We start from the raw sequence: 15,933 nt of genomic DNA on the forward strand, positions 1-15,933 counted from the left end.
TTGAAAAATACATTGGCCCAACAGTGGCCCAATATTAACTGTTACATTGGCCCAACAATAAGCCAATAAGTTGGTTTGATTAAGGGCCGATAAGAAATTACCGTTGGCCCAACATTAGTTGCTTACAATGGCCCAATTGTACAAAAATGACGTTTGCCCAATATTGAAATAATACTTTTGGCCCAACAATGGCCCAATACTAACTGTTACATTGGCCCAACAATAAGCCAACAAGTTGGTTTGATTAAGGGCCGATGAGCAAATTACCGATGGCCCAATGTTGAATTCAAACAGTGGCCCGACATAAGGAGCGTTGTTGGCCCAACAAAGGTCCAATAACATCCTGCTATCTGGGTTTATATCCAGATTTTGCGTTATTCTTAATACTGCCTTGTTATCAGTAAACTGGCTAAGGTCCAGTTTATTAACTTTAACATTTCATATCTGTATAAAAATCTAAATAGAGAATTTAAGATAGAAGACATGATCTTTAAAACACAACTTATACGTACAATTAATGAGTACAAAAGAAATCAGGATACCGAATGGGATAACAGAATAAGAATTGATAAACAAATGTCAAATGGTTCTAAATAACAATCTGAATGTTCGTGTACTGAATGTAGATCATGAACAAATTTCAATATCGCAAGGGCATAACCTAACTGAAATAAAAAAATCAAGATATTAATTGTGTCTGCATACTATGAAGTTTCTGAAAAGTGCTGCTGCTGCTTTGAATAGAATTCGTGTTAAATAGTTAAATTTTCAGGCAAATAAGCCAATGTCAAAATATGTTTGTCTTTTACCAAATATTTAGTACATTTATAAAACCACGCTATTGATTTTAAGAAAGCAGCAGCACTTGTCAAGTTAAGAAAAAAATCCTTTATCTATATTCAAAAAAAGATCTATTTAGTGTATGCCCTTGCGAATGTACAATTTTATGAGGCATCTCATTGTAAAATGTACGTAACCTGTACATAAAAACACGACATAATTTATTAAATACATTCACTTGATAGTTAATGAATAATCGCACTAAACAACGGATATACATTGGTATTATTCATCTATTAAAAACCTGTAAAAATGTTCCGTTTAGTAATAAAACGCATTTTTCATTGTTCAAAAATTCCTCAATCTGCCTCTCACAGCACATGTGTAACAAACTGAAATTTTTCATTACATTGTAAATAAATCCCCTTGGTTAACCCTTCCGGTAATTTGTTTAATAATCCTGTGGGGAGCCCCTAAATTCCTTAAGTTCCCATGGTAACATAGCAGCCCTGTGGGGAGCCCCTCGTTTTACTTTAAATAGTAATGTTAAAGCGTGCTCAGGGTAGTACCCGGGAAAAACATCAGCCGAAAGACGTGTTCGTCTAGTGCTACCAGGGGACCTGTCCATAGACAACCACATGGGTCTTGAGTATCATTTTCATGCCTTAAAGTCTCTCTACAGAATGTTACAGAGTATGTTAACTTTCGGGTACTGAAATTCTTTATCTAGAGAGTAGCCATTTCCATGTTATGGTGTGTGACAGAGACCGTAGCGTGTGAGTGAACTATGGCGGCCCGTACGACACTTCTCTAAACCAGTTCTGTGAGTTATATCATCGGGTGGTGACCCACGTTGAACATTTCATTTTCTGAGTTAAAGTCATTATATGAACGACTTATTGTGGAAGTTTGTGAATTTGGAAATAATTCTGAATATTTATTGTCATTGAAAGACGATTCCAAGTGTTGAGCCTGGCGTCGGACCATTGTTTCTGGAACCCAAGAGGAATCCAGTGTGCCACGCATCCCGTTATTAATTAACATTGTTCCGTGCAATCATACTAAAAGGAAACTGTAAAATTCTATTCTCAAAGGATTTCCGCACTTACGGAAGAACCAGGGCAAACGGGACCAATTCATACCAAAGGGACATAGGCACTGACTGACGTGGACCAGGACCAACTAACAAAGACATTTTTAATTTTTTTTATTTTGTACATTTTTTTTTGGTTAATTTTCTTTATTAAAATTTCTGTTTGTTTTGTTCTTTAATTTTGTTATTAAATTCTGATAAAATTTTAAAGTTCTTCCTTTGATTTTTGTAAGTTCATCAGGGTGTATAACCCACACCCTCACAACATGAAATTCGTCATTTTTATCAAAATGAAGTCATGTTTACCAGTTCATCACTATCAGTGCTTTGTTTATAACCAGCTACATGAAATTTAACTAGCAAGTTCTTTTTAATGCATGGATAAGTTTTATTGTTATTATGCTAATACAGTTAAAAAGTGCAAATTATTTTATTTTCAGGTATTATGAGAAATACATAAAAGTCATATTTTTATGTGACGTCACAGTAAACTTTTCCCGTATAAATTAGGCCCTGTCCCCCTTTTCAAACCTTAACAATGCTGCAAAATCTTTAAAGTAAAATTTTAAGAATATAAAAAATATTTAAATTCACATTTATTGAAACGATCTATATTAAATAGATCTTGCATCCCCTGCTCGACCAGGAAGAATTAACACCTAGCAGGTAGATAACACAGGTGTGTCACGTTATCTGAGTACATAAGGATAGATAGGAGATGTACAGGACGGTCGCCATTACTAAAGTCAGGTAGGAAAAATTTTTAGTATTTCTTTGCATAATACAGTTAAGGGCAATTAAAAATTAAGTATTATAGGCTTTTAACATGAGACTAAAATATCATACTTGAAAGATTCAATGAACCTTGTACAGTATATGTAATGTGATGCCTTGTTTTGTCGACATGTGTATTCACCTATGGCCTCAGTCAGACTGTGGCTTTGTGGTTCAAAAAAATGTATGCTGCCCTCAAATCCAGTCAATAAATATATGATTTATTAAATTTTTTATGCCTCAGTCAAGAACTCTAATGATGAATCCCCGTACCAGTGCCCAGGACGTGATGCGATGTGACCTGTGTAAGACCGCTGTAGTACAGATGCACTGTGATACATGTCTTGTCAACCTGTGTAAGGCCTGTATGGGAGAACATTTTTCGGCTGATCTCTCAAAACCTCACAAAATTGTCGACTTCAAGGACAGAAAATCAGATCCCCTCTATCTGTCTATCCTAAGTGTAAATCACATAACAAAGAACAATGTGTAATGTACTGTAAACAATGTGACATTCCTGTCTGCATCAATTGCCTTGATTCTAATCAACAATTAGGTCATGAGGTATCTAAAATCTTGCGAGTTCTGCGGGAAAATAAGGACATGATTATAAAAGAAAAAAAAAGATGAATATGGCTTTAGCATGGAGACAACACAGGAATCACAAGAAGCTGGATCCTCTCCTCCAGTCAAACAACTGCTTGATCAACCAGAAACTGTCACCACCATAAACACTGGGTATAATTACCTTTACTATGTGGCCTGTCTGAGTGATGAAGAAATCTGGACAAGTGGATTTGACAAGACCATGAAACTGTACAGCATCAATCAGAGATCACTATTCAAGTCAATTCGAACTAAGTCAGGGAACACACCATCTGACATAAAAGTGACAAAAAGTGGAGATCTGGTATATACCAATTACAATAATAGAACTGTAAACATTGTGAAGAATGAGAAGATAGAGGAGGTGATCAGACTAAAAAAAATGGATAACCCTTGGTGTCTGTAGCACCTCCTCTGATGACCTCCTGGTTATCATGAACAGTGATGGTGACAAACAATCAAAAGTTGTCCGTTACTTTGGCTCTACAGTGAAACAAGTCCTTCAGTTTGATGATAAATGTAAACGCCTGTATTTATCTGGTAGATTCATTACTGAGAACAAGAACCTGGATATCTGTGTGTCTGACCAGGGAGCTAATGCAGTAGTGGTGGTCAGTCAAGCTGGGAAATTGAGATTCAGATACACTGGTCATACTCCTGCTCTAAAGGTCAAACAATTAATCCAGTGGGAATCACCACAGACAATCAGAGAAATATCTTTACAACTGATTATTACAATGACTGTGTCCACATCATAGACCAGGATGGACAGTTCCTCCGTTACATAGACTGTGGACTGAGTCAACCCTTGGGACTTTGTACCGATGCAAATGACAATCTTTTTGTTGCTCAATATAGAAAAAGACAAGTGAAGAAAATCAAGTATATGCAATGAAATCCATCACATCACTGCTATATTTAAAAAATGATGTATGTAATGTTATTGATAAATTAATATGTTAAACTATAAAACACATTTAACTTTTATAATCAATACATATCTTTTATCATTAAAAAATAATGAATGTACACGTAAAGATACACAGGAAGATAAATTAATTTCAAACTAGTTACGGAGATTTTAAATGTATACTTCTGAAAATGGTTTTCACTGTTTTTTCATTAACGGGAACGTCACAAAGATTATCAAAATGTCGAAAACTAAATTTAGTCGTAAATAACCATGTCCTAGAATGTGTTCAAGAGTCAAAACTACTTGGTGTTATTGTTGATAAAACTTTGTCCTGGAAAAGTCACATTGAAGCACTTGTATGCAAGATCTCTTAGATAATTGGTATTCAAGAAGAATAAGATATTTTAAGTCAAATGATGCATTGTTGAAGATTTTTAAAACCATGATTTTCCTTCATTTTATATACTGTTGTACTATATGGAGTAATCCGAAAAATGCTGAAAATGTGAAAAAAAAATCTTAATTTTACAAAAACGTGCTGCTAGGGTCATTTTGAACATCAGAAATTTTCAAACACCATCTACTGTCATGTTTACAAAAATGAATTGGATGCCTCTTTTAGATTATTTTATCTTTAGAAAAGTCTCTTTAGTTTTACGTGGATTGATGCCTGATTATTTGAACGTGTTTAACTATGTATCAGATGTTAGTCAAAGACAAACTAGAAATTCCAATTCAAATTTATTGTATGTACAAAGGGCAAAAACTGAGTACTATAAGAGATCTTTTGCTGTATCAGGCAGCACTCTATGGAACACATTGAGTGATAATATAAGAAAATACCACCATGCGTCTCAATTTTGTGTAATATTCTTTTTTCTTGTATTTCATTTTTTTAATCTCGTATGTTCTCTATTTCTTTTAAACTGTGTTTTACTAATACCTGTCTGTATGTATGTTTTAATGCAGGACCATATTGAAAACTAACATTATTAAGTATGTCATCCTGGATAAATGAAGGCTCTATTATTATTATAGGATACATGTCATTTTCTTTGCAAAGTAATTTTCATATTAGCTTTATTTACATGTTTTAATTGAAGCTTGCATATTGTATATAAATTGTTTATTGATAATACTGTAATTATTTAGGTATACGTCGATTGGGTATATATAGGTCAAAAAATTCCCTTTAGCTGTAATTTTTAAATAGAACTGTCCAGTGAGGACAAATACCTCCCACTGGATTTTTCAGAGAAGGTACCAATTGAAATCACTAATGTTTTCTAGATCTAAGAGGAACTGGTGTTCACAATTTGTTGATATACTAAACTGAAAATATACTGAATATTTTTTACAAATTAACTTAAGTGCAACCTAATACATAAAAAAAAACTGATTACCTGGACTTTGGCCATCACTTCCTGACTGACATCACTTTCTGCTGTGCGTCTTGACACAGCAAATTGTTTATTGAAAAAAATCAAATTTAATTATACAAAATCAAATTAATCTTGATACCTGTATTTCAAATTCATGTTAAAATTAGAAGTCTGGTTCCAGTAACTACCGTAAATCTGGAAATTTTTGCTGTAGATATTTTTTTAGCAAATTTGCGAATTCATTGCATTCCATTCGCAAAAATATTTTTCTTAAAAAAAATCAATAATAAGAAAATGTAAACAATGTAGTGGTCATTCGCAAAAGTTTGAAACGTAAAAAATAATCAATAGCATTTTAACCCAGATTTGTAAAATAAAATCGATGTAAAAAAAAATTCCAGATATACGGTATGTATTTTGACATAGATTACAATTAAGACACTTAAGACAGTGCTATCTTTATTTTTTCTGCCAAATTAAGAGACTTACTGTGAAATCACTAAATTTTGTGGGGGGTTAATCTTCGTTGTTTTCGAGGCAAGCAAGGACCAACAAATTTAAGACCACCACAAAATGTAAAATATAATATACAATACTACTAAAACATTATCCTGCCGCGAAATCAAGTCCTCATAAACCATTTTTTTCCTCATCCCTCGAAAGGTTGACCTCACGAAAATGTTATTTTACCCTAACCCTGACCTAGTTTGAATTACCAGTTTTTTTTTCAGGAGAACGCTATTAAAATGTCTTTAAGACTGCCTACTAGTTAGAAACCTGATCAATTAATTTTGCCTTTTACATCGCAAAAGACATGGTTTCCAGCAATAAATTATGAAATACTCTGATGATTTCTTGTTAATATACTTACCATTATTGTGATTACTTGTTTGACTTACCATTATTATGAACCAGTTGTTGGCCACTATTATCTCAGACAACGTCACTATAATAGATGGTACCAATTATGAAGGAAATTATTATATATAATTTAAGGTTCTTAATTATGTTGCAAAGATTATTACATCAATATCAGAGCATAATAAATTTGTTGAGTGAGCTAGAAAGATTTTTATTAATGAATGAGAAACAACATATGGTATTTATGTTAATACAAAAATCAATGTTTCAAGGAGTAAGTTTTAAAGAAAAAAAAACTTACATTATTGAGTATACTTACCACCTGATATGAGTATATATATTATAATATCCCAGACTGTTGATTTTACTGAATACAAACCTCCAGATATGAGTACATTACTAAAGTCATTGAGGTAATAATATACCAGACTGTTAATTTTACTTAGGGACAGATGATACAAACAAATTTTTTTCTTTGAAAAAGATTAAATATTATGTCACAAGTTTAGAAAAGTGGATGGTTCTTATAATTTTTTCTCCGAAAAACTGGGATATAAAAAACTTGGAAAATATTAGTAATATTTCAATGAAAAAATAAATATAGACAAATCACATTCAGTAAAGGTTTACAGGTGAAAATAAATTCAGAATATGTTATCTTGGCGCTAAAAGTGTAATATAAACTTAAGAAAAATATACCAAGCCAGGTGAATTTTATTAGGAAAAGCTAAATGGTAAAAATCAGCCTATGTGATATTGCCAATTTTTTGTCATTTCGATCTTCCTCTTAAAATTCACCTGCTTGGTATATTTTTCTTAGGTTTATATTACATTTTTAGCGCCTGGATAACATATTCTGAAATTTGTTTTCACCTGTAAACCTTTACTGAATGTGATTTGTCTATATTCGTTTTTTTTATTAAAATATAACTAATATTTTCCAAATCTATTTCATTTTCCAGTTCTTCGGAGAAAAAATTCTAAGAACCATCCACTTTTCTAAACTTGTGACATGTTATTAAATCTTTTTCAAAGAAAAAAATTGTTTGTATCATCTGTCTTTAATACAAACTTCCAGATATGAGTACATTACGAAAATCATTGAGGTAATAATATCCCAGACTGTTGATTTTACTGAATACAAATCTCCAGATATGAGTATGATACTGAAGTAATTGAGGTAATAATATCCTAGACTATTGATTTTACTGAATACAAACCTCCAGATATGAGTACGATACTGAAGTCATTGAGGTAATAATATCCTAGACAGTTGATTTTACTCAATACAAACCTCCAGATATGAGCATGATACTGTAGTCATTGAGGTAATAATATCCCAGACTATTGATTTTACAGAATACATACCTTCAGATATGAGTACATTACTAAAGTCATTGAAGTAATAATATCCCAGACTGTTGATTTTACTGAATACAAACCTCCATATATGAGTACATTACTAAAGTCATTGAGGTAATAGTATCCCAGACTGTTGATTTTACTGAATACAAACCTCCAAATATGAGTACATTACTAAAGTCATTGAGGTAATAATATCCCAGACTATTGATTTTACTGAATACAAACCTCCATATATTTACTGAAAATTTTCCACAACATATTTTTCTTATCCTCAACAAAACACTTTTGGAGGCAGACTTGTTTATATCCAGATTCCTGCGTTATTCTTAATACTGCCTGGTTATCAGTAAACTTTCTAAGGCCCAGCTTATAAACTTTAAAATTACATATCTGTATTAAATAGAAAAATTTAAGATGTAAAACATGATCTATAGAACACATTTCATTTGTTGTTACAAATTGAGTTACACACTGTGGAAAGCACCAATATTCAAAGTCATCTGAACAAAACAAGCACCTAATGAAACTTAATTCAGCATTAGGAAAATAAGAAAAATCTTAGATTTCTTTTCAACAAATACTCACTGCAAATAGTAGCACATATAACATTGAAACGTAGGTAATCAGAGATTACAGAGCTCACCTCATCGAATGTTGTCTTTAAGTAAGGCAAAGTCACACAATTAACCAACAAAAAGTGAACATCCAAAAATGCAAAATTTATGCAACTTTGATTTGATACTTTGGAATAGACCTATATAAAAACTTAAAACTAGTTCTTCATCATGAAAACGTAATTTAAATCCAGCATCTGAGGCAAGTTTGAGTTTTCATCCCTTGATGCATCATTTGTGTAAGTTTGGTTTATATAAGCCTGATAGTTTCTTGGTGATAGATCAAATTAAGGGGTTAAGGACAGATTATTTATTTCCACTCCAGTTGAAGACAGATTATTTAATTAATTTTCAACATTTGTGAGGACAGTTAACTTATAAATTTATTTCCAACATCTTCAACCCCCCCCCCTCTGTCAGAATCAAATGGTAGTCCCCTAATAGTATCAAATGTGATCATTTTATAATTTCCGTTCATAGGTTGCTTATAATACAGGCTTAAAATAGGATTGACTACTGTACTTACACGAGGCATGAATTTTTCTTTTTTCAGACATAAACTTATTCCAATATGAGAAAACTTCTCTCTTGATTAACTAACACAAAGCATTCAATATTTACACACTCACACTGAAATACCTCCTGATTTAAATATGAAACATAAGGAGGCAGCGTTAAATGAAATGTTAAAGACTTTTTGGCACAATTTGAACTTGATCACAGAAAAAAGATGATTAAAAATGTCCACATCATGAAACAGTAAAGCACGTTTGACTTTGGTTTAAATAAATAATCATCAAATATACAATATCTAAATCAGAGACCACCATATGATGCGGCCCATATCAATGTCATTGAACTTATTTCTCTCCTAAAAATCATCTTAAGTTTTGGCCCCACCCCTTTAGGGTTTGGTCCCTCCCCTTTAGGTTTGTGATTCCACCCATTTTGGTTTATGGTACCTTTAGGTTTGTCGCCCCGCCTCTTGGACTTTGTTAGCTACAGGGATGGAGAAGGAGGAGCTAAGAATGGCGTCCTCGTCCAGGTACTCGAGGTCAGTGTTAGGTCGACTCCGCCTCCGGAGTTCTGTCATCGTGTGAATGGTCTGCGACGATAAACAAACAACTATAAATAAACGACGATAAACAAACAACTCTCTCTACGATAAATGAACAACGATAAACAACAATAAACAACCAACTCTGTCAATGATAAATAAACAAAACTTCTCTATCAATGATAAATGAGCAATGATAAATAGACAACTCTGTCCACAATTAATAAACAACAATAAACAACAAACTCTGTCAACAATAAATAAACAACAATAAATATATAAACAACAATAAACAACAAACTCTGTCAACAATAAATAAACAACAATAAATAACAAATTCTGTCGACAATAAATAAACAACAATAAATAGCAACAATAAACAATCAACTCTGCCAACATAAATAAACAATGATAAACAAACAACTCTTTCATTTATGAATAAACAACAATAAACAAACAGTTCTGTCAGCAATAAATAAACAACTCTGTAAACAACAAATAAATAACTTTCTCTGTCAACATAATTTAACAACAATAAACAAACAACTTTGTCAATAATATTTAAAAAAACTTAGAAAACAACATTAAACAATAATTATTAATTAACAGACAATTCTGTCAACAACAAATAAACAACGATAAGCAGACAACTCTGTCATTGATAAATAAGCAACAATAAACAAACAACTTTGTAAACAAAAAAGAAACAACAATAGACGAACAACTGTCAAGATAATTATGATAAACAACAACAAATAAACAATGATTAGCAGACAATTCTGTAAATGGTAAATAAACATCAATAGACAAACTAAAACTGAACAGGAAATACCAATGAAATATTAAATATTGACTGTTGTTTAGATATCCTAATCTCTTAACAATCAAATCATTTTACTGACTTTTAAAAGATACATACATGTATATTTTTGTGTAAATGAACACAACATAAGATTATTGATTTAAATAATAAAATGCTTTCTTTTGTTGTTAGTATCGGAATTAACGTTGAAGAAAAAAAACATAACCCCTGTAAACGGTTCTATAATTTTTTTTCTGCAAATTGCTGCAGCGTTCATTCCCATACAAACAAAGAAAGCATTTTATTTTTTTATATTTACATCTGTATTAAAAATCATTCAAAGTAAAATTACATTTGTTAGCTATTGTTTTTAAGATGAATATGTCATTGTTTGTAGAACTGATGGAACAACCATTGTTCAAGAAAATTACACAGTTGACTGACTTTAGTGTTGTTCATGCACTGATTAATGGCAATGGTCTTCATAAGAAATAAAGAAAAAAATATATATGGATGTAAATACAACATGTTTATGACTAAAGCAAAGTCCAATTTTAGGAACTTTTGGGGGAAATTTTTTGAGATATTTCTCAAGAAACACTTTTGTTAAATGAATTTTAATTAAACTGACCTTGACTTCATCCCCAATTGCCATACATCCTGAGACTGAAATCTTCTTTGTTCCTGTGTCTTTCCCCCTTGTACATGTAAGGGGTCTGGAAAATCAAAGTCACAATAAACCTTCTATATACTATGTTCTGTAATTTTTTTGAAGACTTAGTCCTTTAAAAAATCATTTTTCATGAACTACAGCTAGTATTTTTTTTTTTGGCAGGAAATATTAAATTAACATGCTAACAAGAGATGGTTGGTAAACACACTTATGCCCCATTCCCCCCAAAATTGGAATTTTTCCAAGTCCAAAAGGGCATAACTCTGTCAAAAATGGCGTGATTTTACCAAAAACAAATCTTGGCCTATATAGTCATCTGATAAATCTGTATACCAAATTTCATTTCAGTATGTGCAACCTCTACAAAGAAAATGAAAGGAAACTGCGAATAATTGGATTTTTTTTCTACGTCCAAGGGGCATAACTCTGTCAAAAATGGCGCAATTGTACCAAAGCAGAACTTTTGACCTCGATATTAATGTGATATATCTGTATACCAAATTTCATTTCAGTATGTGCAACGGTTGCGAAGAAAATGAGCGAAAAGTAATTGGACCGACAGACAGCAGCAAAGCAATATGTGTACTGCCTTCCATGTAACTTTTATTAAATGAAATTATAAAGACACGGATTACAGCAAGTTAACCACTTTATTGTCACAATAACAGTACACATATAGGGGCGCGGATCCTACAATAGGCGCAAGTGTGTCCCTGTTTACAAGAGGTGACGAGATCTAATACAAAGATGATCGATTGTTGTGATGTGGTAAAAAGCTAAAATAAACAAATACAAAGATACAAATACATGCTATAAACAAATTTACTACAAACTTACTACAAAGACAAAATGTTTGAATGAACTAGATCAAATTACATTGCTGACAAATTACATTACACAGCTTAACTCGCTAAAAGTACACATGAACTTTTACAAAGGTATTCAATGTCGCTTTATATTAGCCTTCAAGCTGCAACTTTACAACACTAAACAGATAACTTGTTAAACTTACATTGTGATCGGCCACAGTTTCTCTGAGTTTAAAAACGTCTGGATAGTACTACTAGCTGAGTCTTTTACAAGAATGAAATCTGTGCGTAAAAATACAGACTATATAATAAAAACTACACAGGAAACAACATAGTTTCATAATTAAAATAAATATCAAACTGCGGGCTCTCCCAGTTAGATAAACAAAATGCAGCTGATTTTAGCTTCAACATAAACAGCAGACGGGAGTTTATAGTCAGTCAGCAAAATTCAATCGTGAGAATATGGTTATAAAAACAATTGGAACAATGAACAATGTATTTAGTCATTCAGAATTCGACATATTTGTTCATGCACCCAAAATGCACAATCTGCAATTCTAAAAAATACTATACAAAATATAAGACATTACACTCCCCGTCTGATATCTAACTCAAAAAAGATATTACTTTTCATTACTAGCAATTAATACTACCAATTCAGTCACAGGACGAATGTACGTCACCGGTTTTTCATGACTCAAATGTTTTCCTGAAACGCGCACCTCGACCTTGCGTACTTTTTCGTCAGAACTTTGGAAAACTTTCGTGATAAGTCCCATTGGCCACTCTGTGCGTTTTACTTGAGAGTCTTTTAGAAGTACTATATCGCCAATTTCTACGTTTCTTCTGTCATCGAACCATTTTTGACGCGACTGTAAACTTTGTAGGTAGCTTTCGCGCCACTTCTTCCAGAAAACGTCTGCCAAGTATTGTACTCGTTTCCATTGCGATTGGTAAATATCCTTACTTCCAAATGATACGTCTGGAGTAAGAAGAACGTTTGGTTTTTGTGTTAGTATCAATGATGGGCATAACGGATATGGGTCTTCTGGATCTGTTGATATGGCTGAAAGCGGTCTCGAGTTAATGATTGCGCAAACGTCTGCTAGGAAAGTTACGAGAACATCATTGGTAAGATTCCCACAGTGTTGTAACATCATTGAATCTAGTATTCTTCTGGTGACACCAATCATTCTCTCCCACGCTCCTCCCATATGAGATGAATTTGGAGCATTGAAGATCCATTGAATGCTGTTATCATTTAGATATGTTTTCACTGGGGTATCTCCTACATTGAAGCAATCGAGCTTCAGCTTCTTTGCAGACCCTACAAAATTTGTACCACAATCAGAGCGAATTATTTTTATTGGCCCTCTAATCGCAGTGAATCTTTTCAAAGCATTGACGAACGAAGAAGAACTTAAATCTTCCACTACATCCAGATGAATGGCTCGCGTTATCAAGCAGGTAAACATAATTGCCCAACGTTTAGAATTTGCTGCTCCACCACGCGTCTTTCTCGTTACGAAAGACCAAGGCCCTAAGGTGTCAATGCCAACGTTAGTAAATGGCGGCCCAGGAGTTATTCTATTTTCTGGCAAGTCTGCCATCTTCTGATGTTCGTTCTGACCCCGTAGTTTTCGGCAAATAACGCATTTTTCTAGGACTGATGATACTTGTCGCTTCTCTCCTATTATCCAGTAGCCAGCTGACCTTATCGCACCAGAGGTAAAGTGTCGACCCTGGTGTTTTATTTTCTCGTGATAATGACGTATTAGCAATAATGCTACATGGTGTTTCCCTGGAATTATAATTGGATGCCGTTCATCAGCTGGTATTTTTGCATGACGGAGTCTCCCTCCTACCCGCATCAATCCATTTTCGTCTATAAATGGGTCAAAGATTACAATTTTGCTCTCTTTTGGCAATTTTTTGTATAACCTGATGCATTCTATTTCGTCAGGGAACATCTCACTTTGAACTTCTTTGATGATTAGGCTTTCTGCCTCCTTCCTTGTTTGAAGGCAGTCTTTCTCTGGTAGATTGTTTCTAGCGCTTAGAAATCGTTTAACATAAGCAATAGCGTTCACAAGTCTTTTCCAGCATGAAAACCGCCCAAAACGTTGTGTTCCAAGCATTCGAATTTCTCCTCATTTGGGTCTTCTTTGAGTAGATGACTAGGCCCCAAAAGCCAGGTACTTTGCTGCAAATCCGCGGATGAAATAGATCTGGTAGCTAGGTTCGCTGGATTTTTGTCTGTGGGCACATAAGACTATTGTGCCGAATGAGATAGTTGATGGATTTTCGCCACTCTATTACTGACATAAGTGTAGAATCTACGTTTCTCATTGCAAATGTACCCAAGTACTACCTTGCTGTCAGTGTGGTACTGTATGTTGTTTAGCCAAATATCAAGATTATCAGATATTGTCTGACCAATTTCCGTGGCTAGCACAGCTGCGCATAGCTCCAATCTCGGGATTGTGTGTCCATGGGTTGGTGCGACCTTGGTTTTTCCTAGGACAAATCCAACACTCGAATGTTTGTCTGAGGTCAAGTATGCAACTGCGGCGATAGCTTTTTCGGATGCGAAGATATGAAGTTTCTTATCTTCCGTGTCACTAAATGACGTTGAAATACACATTCGTGGAATATGTACCTTCTCCAAATGGTGTAAAGAGGTTCTCCAATTTTCGCATTCTTTAAATTTAGACTCTGGTAAGATCTCGGTTCAGCCGACGTTTCCTTGTTAACTCTCTTAGTATGAGCTTGCCTCGAATAAGAACGGGTGCAAGGAAACCCAAGGTGTCATACACTGATGGTACACTGATCGTCTGGTGTATGGCTTGTTATCATTTACGAGTTTGAAGGTAAAACTATCTGAAGTAATGTCCCATTTGAGTCCTAGACTTCTCTGGACGGGAAGCGAATCATTTGACAGGTCAAGGTCTTTCAAATCCTTAGCTAGATCAGATGGACCAAATGCTTTCATTACTTCTTCACAGTTTGAGGCGATTTTGTGTAGGTGGACATTCCCAATTGTTTGTAGTGCAGATTGGGTCCTCTGCATTAGATCTATAGCCATGTCAGATGTTGGTAAGGAGGTCAGTCCATCATCTACGTAAAAATCCCTGCAAACGAAATTTTTTACATCTTCACCATAATTTTCTTTGCTAATGTCGGCAGTCTTACGGAGTCCATAAGTAGCGATTGCTGGTGAAGGGCTATTTCCAAACACATGTGCACACATGCGATATTCTGCCAGCGGTTTGCTAAAGTTATTGTCTTCATACCACAGGAAACGAAGAAAGTATCTATGCTTTTCATCCACTTTGAAACAATAGAACATCTGTTGAATGTCTCCCATGATTGCTACTGCTTCACGACGGAATCGAAGTAGAATTCCCAATAAACTGTTTGTGAGATCCGGGCCTGTAAGAAGTATGTCATTCAAAGATACTCCTCCGTACTTAGCTGAAGAGTCGAATACGGCACTCAGTTGATTTGGTTTACGAGGATGATAGACTCCAAATATTGGTAGATACCAGCACTCACTTTCATCTGGGATTAATGACACTTTTTTGGCATGTGCATTGTCAAAGATACCACTCATGAATTCAAAGAAGTGTTCTTTCTTCATAGGGTCGCGTCTTAGGCTTGACTCGAGTGTTTTGGCTCTTTTTATAGCTTGGGATTTGTTATTAGGTATCTTGAAGTTCCGATCGCGAAATGGAAGTGGTGCTGACCAGTTACGTCTTCATTCTTGTGGAATTCCTCATCCATGATCTTAAGAAATCTTCTGTCATCTGTGGACAGTCCAGGCTTGTCATCAGATTCCGTCCTAAGAAATATGTCTTTTTCGAGTTTGACAGATTGGTCTGGATTTTTCTCACGTACGGCAAACGAGTTGATACAAGGACTGAATAGTGTAACGCGGCCTTCATTTGTCAAATTAGTTTTCAAGACGTTAACGGCTTTTGGACGATGTACCTTGCCAAGACATGTTTCTCCGATTATTGTCCATCCGAGGGGCAATTTCTGCGCATATGGAGAGTTTGGCGGTCCGATTCGTTGATCAAGGACATGATGGGCTTCAATCAGATCCCTACCAATCAAAAGCATTATTTCTGCATCAGGATTCAAAGGCGGAATGTGTTGTGCAATATCCTGTAAGTGCGGATAATATGAGGCGACGTCAGGG

At 34.2% G+C, this 15,933-nt stretch overlaps 1 protein-coding gene across 1 annotated transcript; it reads right to left on the minus strand.

The window, feature by feature from the left end:
* Window positions 1-9,352: 9,352 nt before the first annotated feature.
* Window positions 9,353-13,870, minus strand: LOC134261921 (uncharacterized). The gene is made up of 3 exons (XM_062744308.1): window positions 12,360-13,870; window positions 10,879-10,963; window positions 9,353-9,493 (listed from the first exon to the last, which is right to left on the minus strand). Exons 1-3 carry the CDS (start codon window positions 13,868-13,870, stop codon window positions 9,353-9,355), a joined length of 1,737 nt encoding a protein of 578 aa, XP_062600292.1.
* Window positions 13,871-15,933: the final 2,063 nt, after the last annotated feature.

The sequence above is a fragment of the Saccostrea cucullata genome, unplaced genomic scaffold (genome assembly GCF_032062105.1).
Source record: "Saccostrea cucullata isolate Sc308-1 unplaced genomic scaffold, CSIRO_AGI_Scuc_v1 ctg12331, whole genome shotgun sequence".
Classification (NCBI taxonomy): domain Eukaryota; kingdom Metazoa; phylum Mollusca; class Bivalvia; order Ostreida; family Ostreidae; genus Saccostrea; species Saccostrea cuccullata.

What these genes read in the sequence shown, in the direction of transcription:
- LOC134261921 (XM_062744308.1), bottom strand. Translation starts at nt 13,870, where the DNA reads ATGCTTGGAACACAACGTTTTGGGCGGTTTTCATGCTGGAAAAGACTT. An exon ending in TTAATTGCTAGTAATGAAAA is followed by an intron (nt 10,964 to 12,359) that starts GTAATATCTTTT and finishes TTGATTTTCCAG; the next exon opens with ACCCCTTACATGTACAAGGG. An exon ending in CAATTGGGGATGAAGTCAAG is followed by an intron (nt 9,494 to 10,878) that starts GTCAGTTTAATT and finishes TTATCGTCGCAG; the next exon opens with ACCATTCACACGATGACAGA.